General features: G+C 43.5%; 1 protein-coding gene across 1 annotated transcript; it reads left to right on the forward strand.

Annotated features, from left to right (window-relative positions):
• The first annotated feature begins 1,900 nt into the window (after positions 1-1,900).
• LOC103114483 (perforin-1-like) lies at positions 1,901-25,519 on the forward strand. Its single transcript, XM_060204659.1, is given in 3 exon segments — positions 1,901-1,995; positions 21,402-21,932; positions 24,391-25,519. Coding segments are annotated over 3 exon segments (1,755 nt in total).
• The last annotated feature ends 150 nt before the right edge of the window (positions 25,520-25,669 follow it).

Here is a 25,669-nt window from a genome sequence, read left to right on the forward strand (position 1 = left end):
ATAAGTTTAAAAGATGAAAAAGAAAAAAGTACTTGGAGGTCAAGATGCCGGGCTAGCATGAGGGTGTTTCTTCCCAGGCATGTGCTCTCTGGATTGAAGCCAACCTGGGCTGCTGCTTACTCAGCGACATGGGAGAGGAACCAGGAACTCGTGGCTGAGCAGGAACGCACTGCAATGCCTTTATTGATCAAAGACAATGCCTTTATATCTTAGAAACCGGAAGTGGCAGGTTGGAAAATGTTATGGCTAGGAGAGGGTATGGAGAAAAGAAAAGAGCTCGAAGGTAGAAAGCTTTCATAGCAGCTGTTGCAAAGGTTCTAACCAATGGGATAAACCAATACCCTGCAGGCAGGGTGGTCCCAGGCAAAACAATGATTATGTAAATAAACCACAGTATCAATGATGGAGCAGGGTGTAGTGCCCAACAGGAGAGACAGAGAGACATGTACCTCTGAGGCAGGTTTATTGAGATAAAATCTGAGAGGGATTGGTAGACAGTGGCATCAGACAGTAAATTCTGTTGCAGACTAGTAAGCTTTGTACCTTTTGTCTTACCTGGAGCAGTAGCAGAACTGTCCTGCAGGGACAGTCTCAACCTGCAGGGGGAAAATGGTGAAGTAGGGCTGCAGGTGTCTCTCTGTCTCCTTCCCTCTTTGTCTCCCTAACCCCCTCAATTTCTTTCTGTCTCTAACCAATAGTAAATAATTAATTGAAAAATAACCAATAATCAGTTTTTAGTCATTCTGAATATCAAAAGGTAAGACTTCCACACCTGGCAATTGAGTGGGACAGAAATGTACCCCAGATACCAGGTCTTCAATGACACATTCCTTCCCTGATCCTATAGAACTCAATTTCAATTGAAAGCTTTGTAACCATTGCCCTCTTGCCCAGCAGCAGACAGGTGGCTCTCTCTTTGCTGACAGGCCTCCCTCTTTCTCACCTTTGAAGCAGATGGCTCCTTCTTACTGTCTGCTCCTCTCTTCTCTAGGTGACTATTTCTTAACTTACTTATTCCTATAAACTTCCTACAGTCTTTGCTGCATGTTGACTTATTCTCTCCTGGATCCCTGATACGTTGCCAGAAGACAGCACACAACGTCTTCACTAATGACCTCACGTGTTGGGGTGGGCATGGACAAATGTGATTTTCACAAACTGTAGGTGTTTCATTCCCTCCAAAAGGTGACATTGCTTAGTTCAAGGTAAGCATGATTATCACTTCAGGTGGTGCCTACACACGGGTTGTGCCTACACACGGGTTGGTATATGGGATTTGTTGATGGTGAGGTGGGCTAAGGGTGGGGTAAAGAAAGACTAAGCCATAAAGTGAAACTTAAAAGGCCCACATAGCAGTGACTTATCAGGGTGACTTACAGGAAATAAGCATTTCTGGTGGGTGTTGAGGGGAACCTCTTGAAGGAGCATGGGGTTTGAATAGCATCAGGTCTGAGAACCACAGACCTAGAGGGAGGGTTTTTGAAACAATCATGATTCCCCGAGGCCCCTCCCTAACACTCCTGGCTACAACACTTTCCAGAGGACTGGCATTTCCCCTTCTTCTCCAGAAAATGGAAGAAGGTTCCAGTGTCCAGAGCTGCCTCCAACATTCACCCACCTCTGAAATGAGTCAGGACTTGAAGATGGATGGTTCCGGGGCCATGCTGAACAGAAGGGAAGAAGAGGCTCCTAGTGTGGCCTTTGGCTTCTCAGCAAGCCTCACAGGCTTCTTCTGGAAAACCCAGCAGTCCTCAGGGCAGCACCCTCTTCTGGAACCTTTCTTCTCCCCCCAAGAGAACTCCCAGATATCCCCAAATCCCTGGAAATCTCCACAGTCCTGCCAGCAGGGGGCTGGGGTGGGAGAAAGAAGAGGCAGAGACCTCCATGGGCCTCTGAGGCCATGTGGCCGTCATTTCTTCCAGAAGTCTCTAGGCTGGAGCTGGAGCTGGAGCTGGAGCAGGAGAGGCAAGAAAACCTGGTGAAGCTGCCTTTAAGGTAGCACGTCCTCCCCAGAGCTGTGTTTGCTTCCCGGGAAGCCAGGAGCAGGCCCTGCTCAGGCAGGAAGGGAGCCAGGGGCAGAGCAGTGGGGGTGAGTGGCTGGTCAGTAACCAGCTGCCCACTCTGCTCTGGACTGTCAGGACTGTGCTGAGGGGTCAAGGGAGGGCAGGGCAGCAAGTGGTTCTGTTTGGCTATTCCACTGGGGAGTGAGCTCCTTAGAGGGCTGAGAGCAGCCCCCTTTGCCCCCACCACCACCACTCAGCAGGCCTTCCTGGGGCCTGCCATCCCCAAGTCTGACTTCTGTTGGCTTTCTCCCTGTAAGACCTCTCATGAATGGAGTCCCAACCCCAACCACTTTCTCATGGTCACTGCTAAATGAAGAGCGTGTGTGTGTGTGTGTGTGTGTGTGTGTGTGTGTGTGTGTATCTGTGTCTGTGTGTGTCTGTGTGTATATCTGTGTCTGTGTGTGTCTGTGTGTGCAGAAGCTATGGAGGCTGCATAGGGGCCTGCAGGAGGGGCAGGAAGTCCCCAAAAGCAGAAGGCTCAGGGCTATTGCTCTGCCAGCAGTGGTACAACATAGAGGATTGGTGCCCCATGTGCTCCATCCCAGGGAAGCCCAGCTGGCTGAGGCTCTTATAGATGCCAGCCTTGATGCCACCTGGGGACGGGAGAGCAGACGTGGGCTGTGTTTGGGGCACACAGGTTGCATTGAGGAGAAACATAAGATCTCATGTCTAACCAAGGCTCCTCAGCTGTGTGGCCAAGTCCACTGCCTTCACTCCAGCCTAGGCAGTCCATGCCACCCCCAGTAGGGCAGACTATTCCATATCCCACCCCCGCCTTGTCCCTAGTAGATACAAAAGCTGGAATGGCTTCAGGAAAGCAAACAATGCTGGCTATCAGCTTACCAGTGTGCCACTCAGGGAATGTTTACTTAAGCTCCCTGAGCCTCAGTTTCTCTACCTGTTGAAAGGGAAACTCAGAGGTGTGTAAACAGAGACTGAGGCAGGGAGGATAACAGGCATGCCCAGGAACTAGAGTGGGTGCCCAACACTGGTTTTCTCTTTTTCCTTCTTTGCTACTGAGGTTGTTGCTACAACTCCCAGTCTGCACTATCCCACCTCTGCTGGGAGCAGAGAGTGACATAGAAAGAGGAAGAGACTGAGAGAAGGAGTACACTAATTCAGTGCTTTATATAAAGCTGTCCTATAGGCACTATCATGTGGTACCTGGGGATGCAAACCTTGGTCCTTGTGCATGGTAATCTGTGCACTCTACTGGGTGAGCCACCTCCAGGCCTTTGTGAGATCCTGAATGCTGCAATATTTGGCACTTCAGAGGATGACTTTTATGGGCATTCTTTATGACAACTTTATCTTAAGGAAAGGAGAAATATTTATTTCTAGGTATAGGACTGTTGAGATTTAAACTTTTTTCCATGCTAGTTTTTGTAAGCTATTGTTTTAAGAAGATGAATTAATTTTATCTGGATTGTATATGATAGCTTCTTATGATCATTCTAGTGGATATAGACCCATAATGCTGTTTCTTTCACATTGTGCAATCATTTCTTCTCTTTCTACCCAAGTCTTGCTGAGGGTTCACATACTTTGTTATCTAAAAGCAACACAGCTGGCAAAAAAGCTCACTTGGAAGGGTGCCTGATTTGTCATCCTGTGAACCAGGATTGAGTTTGACTCTCACCACACTGGGGGAAGCTTCAGTGCTATGGTGTATTTATTTCTCTCTTTTGTCTATATTTTCTCTTCTTTATCTGAAAAAATGGACTGGATTGTTGAAGCCCATGTGATGGGAAAACAGTGATAAAAATACTGAGAGAAAAGTAAATTCTGTAATGGACCAAGGACTTGGATGTTAGACCAGAAACTATCAAATACTTAGAGGAAAATATTGGCAGAACAGCTTTCCATCTAAATTTTATAGGCATCTTCAGTGATACGAATCCAATTACAAGAAGGACTAAAACAAAAATAGACAAATGGAACTACATCAAATTAAAGGATTTCTGACTCTAGGGCTCCCCCTTCTGATTCACTGAAGAATATCTTTAAGATGCAACTAGAGGAATTTGAGAGCCACTTCCTGTTTCCCTCCCTTATTTTATCTGGGTTTTCTTTTCACTCGGTTTCTCATTGTTCTATTCAGTTTGGATGCTCCCCTCAATAATTTCTTGTGGGTGTGGGGGTGTGTCCTGGAAAGGTTATTTGGATGCTGAGACTCAAGATACCATGTGTTATAGCAAGGATTAATTTCATCATATTATAAATAAAATAAAACATAAACATCATATTATACAATTATTCTCATAGTGCAAGCCAAATTACAAGTGTTAAATATAGAATATTTAGAATAATAATAATGGCCATTAACTCCTGACCATATGTATATACATAATAGACCCACCCACAAGTCGGACCAATTTCCTTGACGTGACTTTTTCTTCCTTGCCTCTGCTCCTTTGCTCCTTTTATTCCTCTCCCTGAAACCCATCTTGCCCTACTCTGATGGCATCAGTGAGTTAACCAAATCCCAAACCATTAGTTTACACTGTCCTACTAATTTCTAAGCCCCAGATCCCAACACATCCTTTAAGGTTTTATTCATTCATTCATTTATTTATTAATAAGAGGGGGGCAGAAAGAGTCAGAGCATTACCCTGGCATTACCCTGCACTGGGGTTGGAAACTGAGGCCTTGTGTATGTAAGTCCACTAGTCTACCTGCTGCACAAACACCTGGGCTTCCCTTTATGATTTTTGTATCAAATGAACTAGGCTTTACTTAGACCATATACTCAATGTTAAGCCTTTAGTATTTATTTCTAATCTAAACGCCATAGAGAAACTCTGAATTATAGGATTATTCATGGGAGTTCCTTTTAATTTTTATTTATTTTTACAAATGATTGATCTAAATTTCAAAGTGGGATCATCAATTAATTAAAATTTGTGTCACAAATAATTATCCAGGTAAATTCAATTATTGGCCTTATTTTGCATATGTTGGCACCGAGAATTAAAGAAATCAGAACTTCATCCAGGTTGACTGTAGGCAGTAAGTGATAGGCCAGAGATCTTGATTCTGGATCCAAAGCTTGTGATGTAAACTCTATCATGGTGGTAAAACTTCACTAGATTGTAGTCTGCTTTGAGCATGGGATCCTGACTTCCATACTCTCTATAATCATCAGTACCTAGCAGCACCTTTACTAAACTCAATGGAAGTACTAAATAAAGACTCCCTCACTGGGGTAAATAGTTAATTCTTTTCTTTTTCTTTTTTGACTAAACAGTTGAGACTCATTTATCGCAGCTGCTTTCAAGTTAGGAAATTAATAGCGAGAAATGATCATGAAATTGACCAATCGCTACTCACCACATATCTCATAAAAATCGCTATTGCACGATCATCTCTTGAGCTACGTTTCAACAAAATGGTAATTTTTAAAACAATTATAAACCTCCACTGACAAAAGTCTTAAGCTTTACTGGTGCTGCTGTCAAATGTTACTAAAATAGTGTTTTGTGTTAGAGTTTCATAGCATCTCATAAACCAAATAATTATTATTCATTAAAAGATCCCCCCCCCAGAGTGAGTTACAGATCCACAGCAGTAAGCATATTGCTTGAAAGGAATATAAAGTAATTGTGTTTTTTTAATTTTAAAATTTTATTTATTTATTTTCCCTTTTGTTGCCCTTGTTTTTTTATTATTGTAGTTATTATTGTTGTCATCGTTGTTAGATAGGACAGAGAGAAATGGAGAGAGGAGGGGAAGACAGAGAGGGGGAGAGAAAGATAGACACCTGTAGACCTGCTTCACCGCCTGTGAGACGAATCCCCAGTAGGTGGGGAGCTGGGGGCTCGAACCGGGATCCTTATTCCGGTCCTTGCACTTCGTGCCATGAGTGCTTAAACTGCTGCGCTACCACCCAAGCCCCAAGTAATTGAGTTTTATCTGACAAATATGGCGGCGACTATATCCAGGAAGTGTCTACATACATGTTGCAGAATGAGCACATTACCTGAACAAAATCCACATGCAGCATTCAGTAGGGGCAAGACAAAAGGCAATGATTTGTTTGGAGCATTTGGAAGCCCTCAGAATCATTTGTGCTAAGACTACAAATGTTCGCTACTATTGAGTGCATGCACCAGCCTGAACCTGACTTTGGATGACTATCTGGAAGTGGTCTCTGTTAAGATTGTGCATAACTTTAGAAGATTTTCTTAAATTATAACACTTATACCACAGCCATTATTGGTTATATGCTGAACAATTCAAGACTTTGATATATCTAAGTTCTTTTTTTAAAATTTATTTATTTATTAAATGGAAATTTTTATAAATTGTTAATTCTATCCACAGAATATTTTCAAGAATGGGACCTATTCTCTGCCCTAATCCAACTTTCCAGCCCTCTTCTCTATTCTGACACTGTTTTCTGAGATATTGTTTTTATCCAATTGCATGCTAGCCATCAAATTCAGGCAGCAACTATCATAGATGCTGGCCCCTAGAAACATGCTTATGGTGGAGTTGCTAGCCTTCTTCCACCCTAGGATTCCTAATCTCATCTGCTCTGTTCCTACTTTTTTGTTTCTGTTCATTAACCATTTTGTCTCGCTGTATGTCTTGCCACCTTCCAGACACCAAGTTGCAGACACTACCAAGATTCTGTTCTGATTTCTCTTGGCAGATGACCTCACCAGTATGTCCTCGAACCTGCTTCTCCAGAGCTCTGCCCCACTAGGGAAAGAGAGACACAGGCTGGGGGTTTGGATCAACCTGTAAATGCCCATGTTCAGCGGAGAAGCCATTACAGAAGCCAGAACTCTTATCTTCTGTACCCCTAAAACAACTTTGATGCATACTCCCAGTGGGAGAGAAGTGACAGGAGGAAGAGAACTCTGAACTCAAGCTCCATCAGGTCCCAGAGAGAGAATAGGAAAAGGGGAGAGATATTTGGATGTAGCAATACAGTTATTGTATGTGTAGCTTGGAGGGGAAGAGAGGACTGGACCTGGAAGAAAAAGGGGGCAATTATGTACAAATGTAGACAGTTGTAGGGATGATGGTTAGCCCATGTCTGCAACCTTGGGAGAACTGCAGTGGACTGCACTGGAGGGATCAGGGATTCAGAACTCCAGTGGTGAGAATGGTGTGGAATTATACCCCTGTTGACATGTAATTTTGTAAATAAATATTGAATCATTAATAAAATTTTTTAAAGGGACTCTATGTCTGGTTTCTCAGTAGATGAATGTGGGCAGGGCATTGTGCTGGTCACATACAGGGGGCTCTGGGTTAGAAAGAAACATTGTCAGCTGAAGAGAACCCAGAAAAGTCTCAGACACTGTTCAATTCCTTCCAAAGAGTCATTAGTTAGATATGTTACTTAGGAATTCTCCCCCATCCCTTTCTTTCTCTCTCTCTTCCTTCTCCACTTCCTTTCCTTTCCTTTCTTTTGTTTTCTTCTTCTCCTCCTCCTCCTTCTCTCTCCTTTCTTTTTTTTTTTTTTCCACTCAGGTTTGAGTTTGGTGAGATATTCATGTTTTCACAAGCCCTTGACCACCAGTAACCCATTACAGGACTCCCAGACATGGTCAAACACAACCCACAAAGTATGAACGAACTCACAACAGTTCTCTAAACTCTGTAATCTGAGGTCATCACTTTTACAGAGAAACAGCAGACCTACTGTTCTTAGAAATCTAAGCTATCAGGGACCTGACTGAGGTGTTTAGGATCCAGTTGGAATTTCACTTGGCTGTGGATTTACAGGGAATCTGTTTGTGAGCTGAGTTCCTAAGAAAACACTGGCCTGGAACCACAACACCTGGGTTGGATCTCTCCTCTGCCACTTCTTGTTGTTCATGATGTTGGACAGTTACTTTTTATTGGGTCTCAGTTTTTTCATTAAATAAAGTAACTACAGAGAGCAACAATCAGCTTCTATCTGATGTGTCTAAGTGTTAATGAAATAATATGTGTGAAAGTCTTTATAAACTGTAAAGTCTACTCCACACAAAATCAAGAAAATGAGCCATGAAGCCCTGGGGGAAGGTGGAAGCTATCATTTCTTAATGGTCCCAATGGGACAACCAAGGCAGATGAGTGATTTGAAAAGACATTCAGCTAATAATGAAGAATAAAGCAGAGAAAGATGAGGAGGTGAAAGGTGAAGAAGTCTGAAAGATGGTGTGTTGTACCAAAGTAAAGGACTCTGGGATAGGGGGTGGGCTGCTCAGGTCCTGGAACATGATGGCAGAGGAGGACCTGGGGGGTTAGACTGTTATGTGGAAAACTGAGAAATGTCACAGTGTACAAACTAGTGTATTTTACTGTGCACTGTAAACCATTAATCTCCCCCCACAATAAAAAGGAAGTCTGAAAGAGAAATACATAAAAGATAGGAGGGGGCTAGGAGCTTGATATCTTTCTAGTTCCTGTAAGTATTGTATCTTGATAGATCCCCACTGTAAGATAACCCTATAGAAACACCCATTACCTCACTGATAAAGAAGGGCAAAGAGGCAGGGTCTTCTTTTTCTGCTACTCATTTCCATTCTATGCACATTTGTCATCTGGAACCATGTGTATTAGTCAACACAACTTAATGTAGTGAGGTGGATCTCAAACAAGAGTGTTAAAATGCCTTCTTGGAGGATGAATCTGAGTTGATCCCACTCATAGACAGAAGCTGAAAAACAGAAACAGAAGGGAAAACACAAAGTACAACTTGGACTGGGTTTGACTGGGGATCATGGGGAAAGGAGGGGAACATGATGGTGGAGGAGGACCTATGTGAGGGTTAGAGTGTTATGTGGAAAACTGAGAAATGTTACACATATACTAACTACTGTATTTTACTGTCAACTGTAAACCATTAACCCTCCAATAAAGGTAAAAAAACGTATCAAAATTGTGTTGCTCTCATCTGAAAATGTTGTCACCCATCTGAGGCTTCAATCTCTTTGTTAAAACAGAGCGGAACTCCCCTTTATCTAAAGACAAGTGAGTTAGCTAATAGTATATCCATCAGATTCTTTTGAATCTTTAGGAATATAATAGAATTATAAAATAGTTCAGCACACAGTACATAATCAGTCAATATTTATTTCCTTGAATTTTATTGATGAAATATTTATTGAACAATTATTTGTTTGTTTATTTGTTTTTGTCATCAGGGTAACAGTTGGGACTTAATGGTGGTCCTGTGACTCCACCACTCTTGGCAGCCATTTTTATTAGATAAAAATTTTATCCTTTCTTCCTATTTTATTAGATATGGCAGAGAGAAATTGAGAAGGGAGGGAGAGATAGAGAGGGAGAGAGAAAGATAGACACCTGAAAACCTGCTTCTCTGCTCATGAAATGTCACTTCTGCAGGTGGGTAGCTGGGGCTCAAATCCATGCCCTTGTGCATAGTAACATGTGTGCTTACGCCACTGTCTCACTGCCTGGGCCACTGAATATTTTTGTTTTGTTTTATTCTGTTTTGTTTTTTTCCCCATCAGTGCTACTATAGGGGCTGGGTATCTGCATGACAACTCCACTGTTACCAGTGGTCACTGTTCTTTGTTTTTTTCCTTTTATGGAGAAAGATAGAAAGAAATTAAGAGAGAAGATAGAGACAGAGAGGGAGGAGAGTAAGAGAGATGCCTGCATCACCGCTTTACTGTTTGTGAGGCTTTGGGGACTGGGGGCTTGAACCCAGGTCCTTGAATATTGTAATGTATGTGTACTACCAGGTGCACCACCACCCTGAACAACTAACATTTGTGAAATCAAATATTATTGAATAATCTTCCTTAAAATGTCTCCTGCTACAAAAAATGCCTAAGAGAGATAGACAGCATGTAACAATTTCTATTAGGAAGCATAAATGGAATTGATAATAAGTATTAAAAAATACTAAGGGGCTCAAACCCAAAGAAATAAAATGGAGAGGAGGGCAGGAAGACCATGGAAACCTTGAGAATATATGCTAATCCCAGGTGTGAGAAACAAAGACGTCTGAAGGAAAGAAAGGGGTGTTGGGAATTGTACCTGAAATCATCCAACATAAAACCTCAGTGAACTCTGGAAGTGCTACCACAAGGAGGGACAAACTGTAGGAAGAATTTACTTTCTGAGAAAGGGAGTTAAGAAAGATACTTGTTTATCTCAGTCTCAGATCTGCATGGTGGGACAGAGTCTGTTCTACAACATCATAACCACAGACTTGCTTTGCCTACATCTGAGGCTCCAACTTATACTTCTCATACAGGTGAGAACAGGCCAAAGCAAAGAACAGACATAAACAGGTGGGCTGGTGAAACAGGGCTGTGTCCCACAGAGGCAAATGCAAACCTGCTGTGAAGGAATGTTCTCAAGCCAAGCTTTGTGGGAGTTCTACACATAAAGAACAGCAGAGCATGAGCTCACAAGCTAAACTCACTAGCAAAGCATTCAAGGACACAGGCCACCCAGAGGAGGGTGATTTGGCTGAAATAATGATATAAAGAGTTACTTACATGCATCAGTGGTTTCAGAAAGTGGCAATATCAAACAATTTTTTTTAATTGAGGGCATTAATGGCTTACAGCTGACAGTAAAATACTGTAGTTTATTTCTGCGTAACATTTCTCAGTTTCCCACATAACAATTCATTCAGCCTCTTCTAGGTCCTCTTCAACTATCATGTTCCAGGATCTGAGCCCTCCCTCCACCCCCAGAGTATTTTACGTTGGTGCAATGCACCAAGTCCAAGTTCTGCTTCGTGATTTTCTTCTGATACTCAGAGACAGAAACTGAAAAATAAAATTTTAAGTGACTATGTTTGATGACTTAAAATGCTTTAAAGGATTAGAAAACATAATCACAAAATTGAACTGAATGAAATAAAGTTTATAAATTAGAAACAAATTACTACAAGTAAAAATTCACTGAACAACAACAACAAAACTTAGAAGTTTGAAAACAGTCTTTACCTACAACTGAGGGGGATATGGCTCACTGTATATTGCTGGTTACTGTGAAAATTGGTGTCATATCTATGGATTGCATGTATATATGGATGTGCTTGCATATCCTTGCACACCCTTGCATGTATGTGATGGTATATGTATATGTACATATGCATGTAATCTGTAACAAACTGAATATGGATAAGGATTGACACAACACTTTATCTTCAATAAGCTTACTCCACAGGTACAGCTACACTTATCCAAAGTGAGCTATGTACAAAGCAACTTTATTTGCATCATTGTTTGTAAGAGTGAAAGACTATAAACAGCCAAGAGTCCACTGATAAGAGAAACCGTGTTTCAACCATATAAAGAAATCTTATGCAACAGTGTGAAAAATAAATATATTCAGAAACCTATGTGCTGACATGGTGAGATCCTCAGATGGTATTATTTCATAACAAATACAAAATGTGGAGCAATATTTCAGTATGCTTCATGTTGTATGTGAAATGGAGGAAACAAGACTATACTAGTACTTACATACAGTTACATTGATAGTTACTCAGACTGGGCGGCAAACAAGAACTCAACTAATTTTTTAAGAGGGTCTTACCTAAAATGGATGGACAGAAAAGAAAATAAACCATAATAGCGTCTAGCGTCTCTAAGGTGAAATAAAATTTTTTTTGAATTGGTCCATTTAAAATGATTAAGGTCTGGCAAGATAGTTCTTGGAGTCATGTGCCTGCTTTGTGATCTAGGTGCAGTCATAGTCCCCACCACACTGAGGGAAGCTTTGGTGCTATGGTGTCATTCCCTCTATTCAAGAGAACAAGAGAAGTGATTAGCTTGTCAGTTAAGCAGCAGTTAAAGGAGTTCAATAACACTAACTGAACCCTTACAAGAGATACTAAAGAGGCTTATATAAAAGTCAATGGTTTCTCTAATTTGGAGTAAATAAAAAGAAAAAAAAACACAAGATATCAAAGACAAAAGAAAAAATATTTTTGGTCTCCAACTGTGAACTGAGGTAACCAAGGTTTCTGTCTTTCTTTTTTGTGGGGAGTGTGGGTTTCAAGGTTGAGGGAGGTCCAATGAACTTTGGTGGAGGGATATCAGTGTGTTTGATGGGGACGGAGTGTGGTAACACAATTTGATGAAGTGTGAAGTTGTACTTGTAAAATATTTTTAGTTTTGTAGACCAAGTTCAGCTAAAAAAAAAAAAAGCTTCTAGAAAAAGTTTTCTTTTTTTAAAGAATGAGAAGTCTAGAGAATATAAAAAAAAATAAAGGAAATAAACACAATAATCCTACTTTATGACCACAGACTGTGAGCTCAGATCTACAGGGATGCAGAGGTCACATAGGCTCCTAAGATGAATATGGGCCCCAGATCACTTCAAATCGATGAGGTTTACAGTCAACAATATTTATACACCCTTCCCATATTTAGGAGCTACTCTCTTCCCTCATCCAGCTTTCTAGTCCTTCCGCCAGCCATGACATCACCTCCCCAGGCAATAATAAGGATCCACCTGCATATCAGATTTCAGGCTCAGGAAGAAATAAATAAATATAATTAATTAAATAAATGAAAAGAAAATAAAAACACTAGTATAGTCACAGGCCCTTTGGAATATAACTAAAATATGCCTACTAGCTATCTACAAAATGGAGACCCCCTCAACTCTTCATCTGCACTATTCCAGCCTTTAGGTCCATGATTGGCCTATAATTTGTTTGGCTTTGTAGGTTAACTTTTTTCATCCACCAGGTTCCAGATACTAGCATGATGCCGACCAGACTTCCCTGGACAGACAACCCCACCAATATGTCCTGGAGATCTGCTTCCCCAGAGCCTTTCCCCACTAGGCAAATTGAGAAACAGGCTGGAAGTACGGATTGACCTGTCAATGCCATGTTCAGCGGGGAAGCAATTACAGAAGCCAGACCTTCCACCTTCTGCATTCCACAATGACCTTGGGTCCATACTCCCAGAGGGTTAAAGAATAGGAAAGCTGTCAGGGGAGGGGATGGGATACAGAGTTCTGGTGGTGGGAATTGTGTGAAGTTGTACCCCTCTTATCCTATAGTTTAGTCAATGTTTCCATTTTATAAATAAAAAATTAAATTAAAAAAAGATTGTTTAAGGAAGAGTGAGAAAATATTGGCAATACTCATATGCTCACAAATGTGAAAATGTAGACATTGAAACACTTTCCACAACAATGAAACTAGTTAAAACTAATATCAGAAAGAAAAAAAAAACACAAAGCATGAACAGCTGTAACTATTGACATGTATTCAGTAGGCAAAAGTCTACTCATCTAAAATAACTGAGTTCCAATCTTTTATAAATGCTTCCACAGAACAGAAACAGAGGACTCTTCATTGACAGAAATGTGGGTAATAGATTTGGGGGGTGAGAAAGAACCTTGATATTTCATTTTGCTGTATAGAAAAAAGAACAAAATTTTCAGGATGAGAGGAATACCAACTAAGACTGCATTTGAGAACTATAGAATGTGTATAATAGTGATATCTAAATACTCTGCTCAACTTCTTTTTGATTATAGTTTGTAGTTTATATGTAAAGTATAGTTTGTGTCATTAGTTGTCACTAGGATCAATTTCTTATGCTTTCTGTGTAGATAATCCTGGAAAATTTCTGTCAAGGTAGATATTTTGAAAGCTTAAAATGTATATGGAAGCCATATCCACATGTAAGAAGAAACACAGTTGGACCCTATCCGTACACAGAAGCAAAAGCCAAGTGGATGGTAGACTTCCATGACATAATGGAAACTATACAACACATAGAAGGAAAGTAGAGGAGTACATCTTCTATGCTACCAAGGATTTACTACTCTAGGCCAACTTTATCACATAGAAAAGGAGACACAGTCTATGGCCACACTTCCCTGAACATGTCTGATCTCAGCTGATCTTGAAAGCCAAGCAGGGTCAGTACTTGGATGGGAGAAAAGAAAAGAATGAATCAGAAAGACTGAGGAGGAAGATACCATATTAATAAAACACCCCCAGTATGGTGGGGCCCGGGATAGAGCCAGGGATGTGTGCAACACAAAGCAGGCACCTTCCCAGATGAATCATTTTGTCTGCCCCAGACAATGACTTCTTAAGACTTTAAACTATAATCATCAACAATGACAAAATTTGTGAATTGGATTTCATCAAGATTTTTAAAAAAAATTGCTTAACTGCTTGTCATCAAGAGAGTTAAAAGGCAACCCAAATAACAGGATAAAATAATTGCTATTCATCTATCTGATAAAGGCATATAACTAAAATGGATAGCTTTAAGAACTCATCAATATAAAGAAAAATGACCCATTTGAAATATGGAACAAGAGCATGAAATTCTATTTCTCCCAAGAAAAATGCACAAATGACCAAAACACAAATGAAGAGGTTAAATATCATTAGCCTTTGTGGAGATCCAAATCAGAACCATAATACAAAGACCCTTCAGGGCTGGGGAGATAGCATAATGGTTATGCAAAAGTCTTTCAGGCCTGGGGCTCTGCAGTTCCAGGTTCAATATCCAGCACCATCATAAGCCAGAGCTGAGCAGCGCTCTGGTCTGTCTTGCTCTATATCCTTCCCTCTGTATCTCTCTTTCACAAATAGACAAATAAAATATTTAAAAATAAAGATAGGAGAGGGTAGGTAGCATAATGGTTATGCAAAGAGACTCTCATGCTTTTGGCTGCAAAGTCCCAGGCTCAATCCCCCCCCACTCCCACTGCCATAAACCAGAGATGAGCAGTGCTCTGGAGGAAAAAAAAAAAGACACTTAACACACACAAGCATGACTACAATAATAATTTTAAAAGTCAGATAAAAGCAACTATCTAGGGAAATTAGAATCTTTATACACTGCTGATAGGTAAGTAAACTGGTTTTATCATGTTGGAAAATAGTTCCTAGAAAGTTAATTCTACAGTTACCATCGGATCCAGCATTTCTACTCCTTGGTGTATAACACGAAATAAATTAAAACCTCTGACCATACGAAAAAGATGCTTGAAGGCTCAGCAGCTTAGCTTGATATAGCCCCAAAGTGGAAATATCTTGGTGTCTATAACTGATGAAAGAGAAACAAAATGTAATATATATATATATATATATATATATATATATGTTAATATTATTCAGCCCCTAAAAGGAGTGAAGTGCTAGACAGCTGCACTTTGGACGAAACGTGAAAATACAGTGTTACATGAATGAAACCTGATAAAAAATGTCACATGTTGTATGATTCTATTAATATAAAATATCCCAAATAGGAAAATATATAAACCAGAAAGTAGAGACAGCAAGTGGGTACAGGATCTTTCAGGGAGTGATGACAACATTCTAAACTGAATTTGTTTGCAAAATTCTGTGACTATATTAAAAGAATCATTGGAGTGTACACTTTATTTATTTGCCTCTAGAGTTATCACTGGGGCTCAGTGTCAGAACTATGAATCTACTGATCTGGTGGCCATTTTTTTCCATTTTGTTGGATAGGACAGAGAGAAACTGAGAGGGGAGGAGATAGAGCAGGGAACAGACAGACACTTGAAGACCTGTTTCACCACTTGTAAAGCATCCCCCCTGCAGGTAGGGAGCTGGGGGTTAGAACCTGGATCTTTGTGCTGGTCCTTGCACATAGGACTATGTGTGCTTAACTGGGTGTTCCACCACCAGACCCCAGGATTGTGCACTTTAAATGGATGAACTGCCTGGCCTATAAACTGTATTCAGTAAAGTTGCTGATAACAAATGCTACAGAGAGTATCTGGCAATTGAACAAACTCTGTTCCTGTGGAAATATGTGTCTAAGGGAGGAATGGTGCTTTAGCCCATGGTAGGTGGTGTCTGTCAACTGGAGAAGATAGTTATCATCAGTTCTCTGGACCCCAAATGTTGAGACACAGTATACTAGCCGACCATAGGAAGATGGACACAGCACTCAGCTGACGTCAGCCTGGCCAGAGTATACCACGATCTGCATAAACTCACAATGGATTGTGGGTGGACTGAACGAACTTAAAAGCACAAGCAGTCGGAATTCTAGCCTCTTTGTCCCTTGCATCTTCTCCTGATCAGATGTATCTCGACTGAGGGAGCTGGAGGAGCCCACCATGGCTGCTTCTCCTGAGAACTTGACAGGTGCGACTCAGCTAGCTGGTAATGTCTAAGACTCCTCTACAGCCACGAGTAACCTACATCTCTGCTGATAATTGTTTATCTTGTGGGGCTGAACTTTTGGTAACTAATTTGTGGGCTTATTAGACTCACTTACTTACCCCTGCCTATAATTGCTTATTTTGTGCTACCTAAAATATACAGCCCCTAATACTTTATCAACTAATAAAGCTTTAAACCCACTCAGCAGCCCCATAGCCGAATCCTTGATGTGACACACAGCCAAGTCCATTATGAGGCACAGCAAAGTCCCTTTATTTAGAATACATCACCCAAGCAGTAGCTGGAAACCTCGAGGTCATCTTTGCTCTTAAGTGAAATGTCCCCACCAGCACTTTATGGATATAATCATTTCATGAGTCACTAGAAGCCTACTAAGCACACACATTTATCACAAGGAATGAAAGCATTGCTAAGAGTCTCACAGTTCTCCCGTGGATTTTGTAGAAGATGAAATGAGCCCAGAAAAGAGTTAAAATAATAGGCAACACTTACGCAGTAACTATGAAGCAAAGTCAGACTAAGAAGCAATGCATATGACTCACCTTTCTCCTCTTAGAAGAGGCATTTTGCAGGGTTTAACATGGGTGCCCTCGTGTTCGTGTTTGCATGACCAGAGCTCTCTCGACTCATCTAACCCCCACATCCAAGGCAGGCCAGGGCAAAAGTGAGAGATGGAGAGAGGACCTGCATTTTCTGGGAGAAGGAGGGTCAACACCATGGGGAGGAAATGGGGCTGGATTCTTAGAAGACAACTTTAGCTCCTTTCCTGTAAGAGCTGGGACACAGTGGGGTGAAGATGAAAACTCAAGGGATGAGCCATCCATGGTGTCACAAGTGGTCTGGGGCTTGTGGCTATTGTTTCCTGTCACATATGCAGCTGGAGGATGAACTTGTGAGAAAGACCTCCCCACATTCCATCCTCGTGAAAAAGGCGCCCCCCACATCCCATCCTGCCCTCACCTATGACTGGTAAAATTGTGTCCCCTAAAATGAAGCCCAAGGAGTCACTCACCTCATGGAAATTCACCCACCTGACCTCAGGTTTGGAAATGATGAGGACCCTTCCCAGCAGGTCCCATAGGTCCACACCCACCCACCCAGTGGTGACAAGCTCAGGCCAGCACCAGTGTTCTGCTCATTGACTTCCTCAACAGGGAAGAAGGGAATAGGAGATGCTTGTTGAGGTCTGTATTTGAAGTTCAGAGCTTGGACAGGGTTGGATTTCAGTGCAAATATGGGGGTAGGAAGTGGCCATGGAGGTTGGAACAAGGTGAATTTTTCCCACTTCAACTGCTGGGGAGGGAGGATGGTCCCATGCACAGCACCTGCTGAGGGTCAGCATTGTTCAAGCGCTTCACGTGTAGGGACTCCCTGAACATCAGGGCATGTAGGGTCTGCATCAGTGGTGGGGTCTCTCTCTCTCTCTTTGTCTCTCTCCCTTTTTAAAGTTTTATTTATAAAATGGAAACACTGACAAGACCATAGCACAAGAAGGGTACAATTCCACACAATCCCTGCCACCAGAACTCCATATCCATCCCCTCCCTTGATAGCTTTCCTAGTCTTTAACCCTCTGGGAGAATGGACCCAGGGTCATTATGAGGTGCAGAAGGTGGAAGGTCTGGCTTCTGTCATTGCTTCCCTACTGAACATGGGTATTGGCAGGTCAATCCATATTCCCAGCCTGTCTCTCTCTTTCCCTAGTGGGGCAGGGATCTGGGGGGGGAGGCTCCAGAAGACAGGGTGGGGCCGTCTGCCCATGGGAGTCCAGTTGGCATCATGGTAGCACCTGGAACCTGGTGGCTGAAAAAGAGTTAAGCTAGTAAGCAGAGCAAATTGTTGACTAATCATGAACCTAAAGGCAAGAATATTGTGGATGGAGATTTGGGGGTCTCTGTTTTGGAAAAAGGTAGTAGGTCCATTTTAGGTATATTCCAGGAGGCCTATAACCCAACTGGTTTTTTGCCTGCACTTGATGTCTAATGTGTAGGTGACTTAAGCTATTGTCTGGGGGGATGGTGGCATACTTGGAAAAAGGACCAGAAAGCTGAATCAGGGAAGAGAGTAGCTCCCAAATATGGGGAAAGTATATAAATATTATTAACTGTAAACCCCATTGATCTGATCTGGGGCCCATATTCAGCACAGAAGCCTATGTAACCTCTGCATTCCTGTAAGTCTGAGCTGGTCTTCTGAGGTCATGGCTAGGAACATTCCAGGCTGTGCCAATTTCAGGACCCTTCATCTTTGGGTGATAGGCAGAGTATGCTAACCAACCTTCCTTTGGGAAATGGAACATTCCCTACCAATATTGATTCACATTGAGGGCTAGGTCCAATAGGGGCCCACAGAGGGGTCCATTATGTTGTTCCTGATGGAGATGACCAGTGAAAGTGGTGAGAGGGATCTGTTAGAGGTCTAGGCCCATCATGTCTGTGTGGGAATCCCAGGATTCCCTGACTAGGGCTCCAGGTGATGGGGTGGCCTGGTAGTGACTAAAGAGTTATCATTAAAGTATGACAGTCTCTTGCCCTTATTCAGCTTTTGTAGGAGGGATCCCTTTTATTATAAAGATTGGGGCACAGATGCTAACGAAGCTGAGCAGGACACACATTGGCACTCAGCCAACTTGCACAAAGCCAGGCAGCCTGGCATGGGGCTCAAGCTTCAGCCCAGCCCTGCCCTGTCTCTAGTTTTCTTCCTTTCTTTCTTTCTTTCTTTCTTTCTTTCTTTCTTTCTTTCTTTCTTTTTATTGATTTAATTATGATCAATAAGTCCATTGGATAAGAGTGGTGCGATTCCACACAATTCCCACCACCAAAGTTCTACATCCTATCCCCTCCACTGGAAAATTTCCTGTTCTTTATCCCTCTGGGAGCATGGACCCAGATCTTTATGGGGAGCAGAAGGTAGAAGGTCTGGCTTCTGTAATTGCTTCTTTGCTGGACATGGGCATTGGCAGGTCAATCCATACTTCCAGCCTGTTTCTGACTTAGTGGTATAGGACTCTGGAGAATCTGGGTTCCAGGACAAATTAGTGAGATCATCTGCCCAGGGAATTTACATTGGTGTCATGGTAGCATCTGCAACTTGGTGGCTGAAAGGCATTAAGATATATAGCAAAACAAGTTGTTTAACAATCAGGAACCTAAAAGTAAAATATAGCAGATGAGATTTGGTCTCTAGTTTTCACAACTGTGCACGGTCAGAGCAGGGAGCTCATCACTGCCTGTCTGCTGCAGGAGAAACTTGGAGCCCTTAGGCCTGGCCTAGGTCTTATTTTTGGGTCCCCAGACCCCACAGGCTGCTCCACTAGGCTGTGAAACTCAGGCCTTCACACTTTGCTTCATGAGGGCTGTCAGGACAGGGTGGTCAGGACACAGTGGTGCTAGCTGGGTAGTCAGGTGGAAAAGAAGAGTGAAGGGGCCCTGTAACCACAGTAGGGGGTGGGACAAGAAGCAGTGGGAAGAGTCTGGGAGGCTACTCTAACAGTGGCCTGTGTGGTCAGCTGTGTGTTGACCTGGGGGCGGGCTGACATGACTACTTTAAGAGCATCTGGTGGGGAGAGGATTCTGTATAGAAGCAACTCAACACTGGATAACAGGTAGGAGGCATGAGGAGCTCAGGGGGGCTGGGATACTTCAGGTGGGGCCTGCAGGACACTGTTGGTGCCGCTCTTTTCAGGGAAGAAGTTGTTGGAGCAGGAAGTACTGTGACACAGAAGATAGAAGACTTGGGTTCCAGACAGCACCATCTTTAAATGGTGATCCTGTGCCCACAGGGGCCTCAATTTCCTCATATATAAAATGAAGAGATTAGATACATGGTTTCTAAGACACTTCAAATACTGACAGCTTTGGTGGGCTCTGGGGAAGGAGGGAGTTGAGAGGACATGGGGGTCCTGGTGCATGATGGTGGGAAAGATCTAAGTGTTTTGAAGACACCTATCATTGGGAGATGAGAAACTGTACTCATGTGTCAATAACTATGCTATAAACCATTAACTGCCCCAAATGAAATGGTATAAAAACTGCTAATAGAAAACTTCTAGAAAGCTGAGAAGTTCCTAAGAAGTTGGAAACAGACTTTCTGGGGAAGAATATGATGAGGATGGGCACAGAGTGTCTTAAATTTAGGTGAGGAGCTGTTCTAGCCTGTTCAGTGGAATGATCCTAGAGCCTTTGCAAGATTCTCCTTCCCCTCTACCTCGCTGGGGCTGCTGTGTTGCTTGAAATCCCACCAGCGAGTCCCTCCTTTGGGTAAGGCACAGGCCCCAGTGAGGGAAGCTCCTGCATCCATAACCCACCATGTCCCAGAGAGGCTTCTGCCCTTGGCAACACTGGCGCCCAAAGACCTGAAGGGAGCTCAGTCAGGGTGAGATGGAGAGAAGAGATTTCTGATTATAACAGCCTTCAGAGCTTCCTGAAAATGGGGAGGGGAAAATCTAGCTATTTGTTATCCAGTGTAGAAAATAGGTCACTCGCAGTCCCTGACAGAAGCCCACAGAGCTCAGCAGTGGGGCCAAGGAGTGGACAGGAGCATCAGGAGGGCTGAGAGCAAACTCACAGGCCTGTCCCCACAGGGGTCAAGGGTGTGAACACCTGGGTGATTTCATACTAGAATTCAGGTGGGTGTTGATCTGTGAGACTCAATATGGGACCTTAAGGGGAACTGCGGAGAATAAAGGCAGTGCACAAGTGCTCAATATTTAAGGACTCCATGAAGAGAGAGAGAGAAAAAAATACAGTAAGAGAGTTGGTGTAGGGAAGGCATGTTTTTTTTTTCCTCCCTGGAGTAAAAAATGATAATTCTCCAGAATGCAAGCTTCTCTAGAGTCTCCAGTTCCCTCCCCAAATCCACTACAGCCATTTCTTATCTCCTCCTCTGTGCAGAGACACCCCCCCACACACACACATACATGCACAAACACACAGGAGCAGCTGTGGTCAGAGTCTGGAGACACAGGGTCATCAGCCTGGATCCCCACTAGGGCTTCCATAGCCAATTTATAAGGAGGGGCTCCTCTTGGCTGTGTGTTCTTGGACAGGTCACTTTTCCTTCTGGGGACCATCTGTTTGCAGAGGCTATTCCAATTTTGATAAGCCGTGACCTGAGAGGCACTGGGTTCCCTCTGCCTCCATGTGACCTAGTCATCTTCCACGCCTCTGCTCACAGTCTACAGGGATCTGACACCCGTGTATTTGCAGCTCCATGGCAACCTTGCTGCCCATCCTCTTTCTGCTGCCCACAGCAGCCCTAGCCCAGTGCTATGCCTCTGAGAAAGATGAGTGCAGTCGCTACCACAGTTTTGTGCCTGGCTCTTGGATGGCAGGAGAAGGCATGGATGTGACTAGTCTCCAGCGCTCAGGCTCTTTCCCTGTGGACACACAGCACTACCTGTGGCCCAATGGCTCCTGCATCCTCTGCATTAACAACCTGCAGAAGGGCTCCATCCAGAGCCTGCCTGTGGCACTCAACTACTGGTGGGATCATGGATCAGGCTGCCAGCGCAAGGTGGTCAGTGTCAAAGTCAGCTCCACTGAGGGTGTGGCCCGGGATGCAGCTCAAAGCATCCGCAATGACTGGAAGGTAGGCCTGGAATTGAATCCTAAGCCCTAAGTCAATGCACAAATGACCATGGCCAGCTCACACTCCAAGGTGACTAACTTCGCAGCTAAGAAGACCTTCCAGGACCACTACCTCTTTAATAATGATGAGGTTGAGTGTAAGTTCTACAGGTAAGGTCTAAGGTGGGTGAGGAAGGGGTCTGTAAATTTGTGAGAAATTTGGGTGTTCTGAAAGTCCTGGAATGGCAGGCTGGGGATACTGAGGCTGTTTTCATAAGCATGAAATTGTAACCCTGGTTCTCACAGTCTGGTAACATAGCTACAGAAGAGCCCAGGGAGAGAACAGGTGAAGGGAACTAAAGTTCCAGTAGGGTGACTTTATGGTCAACTGAATGCCCGTTTCCCTCTTTCCTTGGCACTACCAGTTTTCTATAGGGTTCATTCTGAACTGGACTGGAGACCAGTTGTGTCCTTCCTGTCACTAAGCTTTATATTTTCTCTCCTCCTTTAAACTTCATCTTCATTTATTTATATATATATTTTACTGAATAGAGACAGAAAGAAATTAAGAAGGAAAGGGAAGATAGTGAAAGAGACAGAGAGACACTTGCAGCCTTGCTTCATCTCTTGTGAGGCTTTCCTCCTACAAATGGGGACCAGGGGCTTGAACCTGAGTCCTTGCGCACCGCAGTGTGTGCACTTAACCTGGCGCTCACACCACCACATGGCCCCTCAGTCTCCCTTTCAACCTTGACTTGTGTCTGCCTAGTTACATTCCACAGCTTAGGACTGAGGTGCTGAGAAACATTAGCCACTTCAGACTTAGGTTCCAAACTGCAGAGTCCTGTGTGATCTCCAGGGGGGACTCCCAGGCACCCACTCTGCTGCCACACACAGAAGGCCCCATTTCCCCCACAGTGACAGGGCACTTCCTCTCTGCATGGCCAGTGCTGTCAGTGCCCAGTCATAAGGGGCTCAGCCCAGGAGACAGGTAGATGAGGGGGAAAAGGAACGAACAGTGCCAATGCTGGAGTATGGCTTCTGGGGGACTATAGATTCCCAGAACTAATAAAGGGATTGTTGTTCCTTTCTTTACCTTGAGAGTACCATGGTGGTTACTGCTGGAGGGGGTGAAGTCACAGCACTTTGATGGTGGGAGTGGCCTATCTATAGAACTATACCCCTATTATCTTTGAATCTTGTGAATCACTATTAAATCTCTCATAAAAATAAGATAATAAAAAAGGGCTTTTTGTCCATCCACAGTACAGAAATGACCACAGAGACTTTTACAATGACAACAGTTATAATTTACCAGATATTTTATGGCTAGGAGTCAGAGACAGCTGGGGCAGCAGGATGAGAATGTCTAGGGATACAATCCTGGGTTTTTCATGATGTAGCATATGGGGCCATTCTCCTGATTGCTTTTTGTTTGAGGTTGAAAATGGTTCCTTGGAGCAGGAATCTCTGGGAAATGTAGTCTCTCCTTTTTTCAGAAGTAATATTTCTCCATTCTTTCTCTAGGTATACATTTAATTTCACAATCCCACAGTGTGGGGTAGCAGACACTACTGACCTCTAACAATATCAACAGTTTTATAATGAGAATAAAAGGAAAGAAAATATTTTATTCATAAAGGTAAAGCAAAATTAGCTATATAAAACATCTACATTACAAGGGGTGACAAACAGAATTGGGCTTCTTTGTTTAACTTTGGAGCCAGGATATCTGGGTTCAAGTCTTAGTTCTACTATTTACAATGGTCTTGGCCTATGTCAAGGAAATTACCCACTGCTACATCCACCTGATATGTTTCTTTTTTAATACTAACATTAATTAAATAATTAATTCACCACTCCTGTCACCAAAGGTCTGTATTCTCTTCACCTCACCCCTGTAGAGAACCACTACAGTTGTCCCACAGTCTTGGAAACAGGTTGACATTTTGTCTTTTTCACACTCATGTACTCAGTTTTCTATATTCTGCATGTGAGTGAAACCATTCTGTAGTTGTTCTTCCCTCCTAACTTGCTTCAGTGAGCATCATCTTCTCCACTTGATCCCAAAGAACACAATATCAGTCCTTTTACTGCTGTATAACACTCTTTTGAGCATATGTCCCATAACTTTTTTATCCAGTCATCTGTTAAAGGGTATTTTGGTTGTCTCTAGATTTTTGCTCTTGTGAATAAAGCTGCTAAAAACATGGGGGAAGGGGTGGGTGTATCCCTTCAAGTCAGTGTTATTATGTCTTTTGGGTATATGCCTAGTAGTGGAATTGCAAGGTCAACAGACATTTCCATTTGCATTTGTTTAAGGATTTTCCATACTGTCCTCCATGGTGGTTGTGCCAGTTTGCATTCCCACCAGCAATGCGGTAGAGTTGCTCTCTCTCCACATCCTCTCCAACACTTCTCTTGTTTTACTGACAGAACCCGTTCTCACAGGTGTGGGGGGAAATCTCAGAGTTTTGATTTGCATTTCTCTGATGATGAGTGTATTAGAACATTTCCACATATGTCTGTGGTCCATGTGTATCTCTTCCGTAGAGAACTATCTATTCATATCTTCTGTCCACTTTTTAATTGGGTTGTTCTTTTGCCTAATGTGTTTCTTCTCCATCAGTGTCTGCCTGGTACATGCTCCCCCACTCCACCATGATTTCAAGACAGCACTCAAGGCCCTGCCACCACACTTCAATGCCTCCACCCAGAGTGACTACATCAGGCTCGTCTCCAACTATGGCACCCACTTCATCCGATCCATGGAGCTGGGTGGTCGGCTCTCCTCCCTGACTGCCATGCGCACCTGTGAGCTGGCCCTGGACGGGCTCACGGCAGACGAGGTGGCAGACTGCCTGGAGGTTGAGGCCCAGGTCAGCATAGGAGGCAAAGCCACCAGCTCATCTGAATACAAGGCCTGTGAGGAGAAGAAGAAGCAGCACAAGATGGCGACCTCCTTCCACCAGGCCTACCGGGAACGCTATTCTGAAATAGTGGGTGGCAACCATACCTCCACACATGACACGCTGTTTGGGCAGCAGGCTGGGCCTGAGAAGTTCACTGAGTGGGTGGCCTCACTGCTGGACAATCCTGGCCTGGTGGGCTACACCCTGGAGCCACTGCACATTCTCCTGAAGAATAAGGACCCAAGGCGGGAGGCACTGAGGCAGGCTGTGAGCACCTACATTCTGCACAAGGCACGCTGGAGGGACTGCAGCCGGCCCTGCCCCACTGGGCAGTACAAGAGTCCCCATGACCCGTGCCAGTGTGTGTGCCACGGCTCAGCAGTCAGCACCCAGAACTGCTGTCCCCGGCAGAGAGGCATGGCCCGGCTGCTGGTTATGAATTTCATGGCAGCAGGTCTCTGGGGAGATAGCACTACTGCTACTGATGCCTATCTGAAGGTCTTCTTTGGAGGCCAGGAGCAGAGGACTGACACAATATGGAATACTAATGACCCCATGTGGAGAGCACCAGTGGACTTTGGCGATGTGCTTCTGTCCACTGGGGGTCCCCTGAGGGTGCAGGTCTGGGATGAATACTATGGCTGGGACGATGACCTTCTGGGCACTTGTGACAGGTCTCCACAGTCTGGGACCCATGAAGTGAATTGCAACGTTTCTCATGGTCGCCTAAAATTCATCTACCAAGCCAAGTGCTTGCCTCACCTGGGAGGGCCCACCTGCATGGATTATGCCCCCCGTGGACTTCTGGGGGAGCCTCCGGGAAACCGGAGTGGGGTGGTGTGGTGAGAACAGCAGGCTGTGGGAGGGCCAGGGTGCATGTTCAGAAGGCGTTCTCATCAAGGGGCAAAAGCCTTCTCAGATGCTCATTAGATAGGCTGATAAGAAAAAAGTTAAGTCTTTTTGCTTTTTTATTCAGGAGACTGAGTCTAGATGCCA

This window comes from Erinaceus europaeus, chromosome 1, assembly GCF_950295315.1.
Source record: "Erinaceus europaeus chromosome 1, mEriEur2.1, whole genome shotgun sequence".
Classification (NCBI taxonomy): domain Eukaryota; kingdom Metazoa; phylum Chordata; class Mammalia; order Eulipotyphla; family Erinaceidae; genus Erinaceus; species Erinaceus europaeus.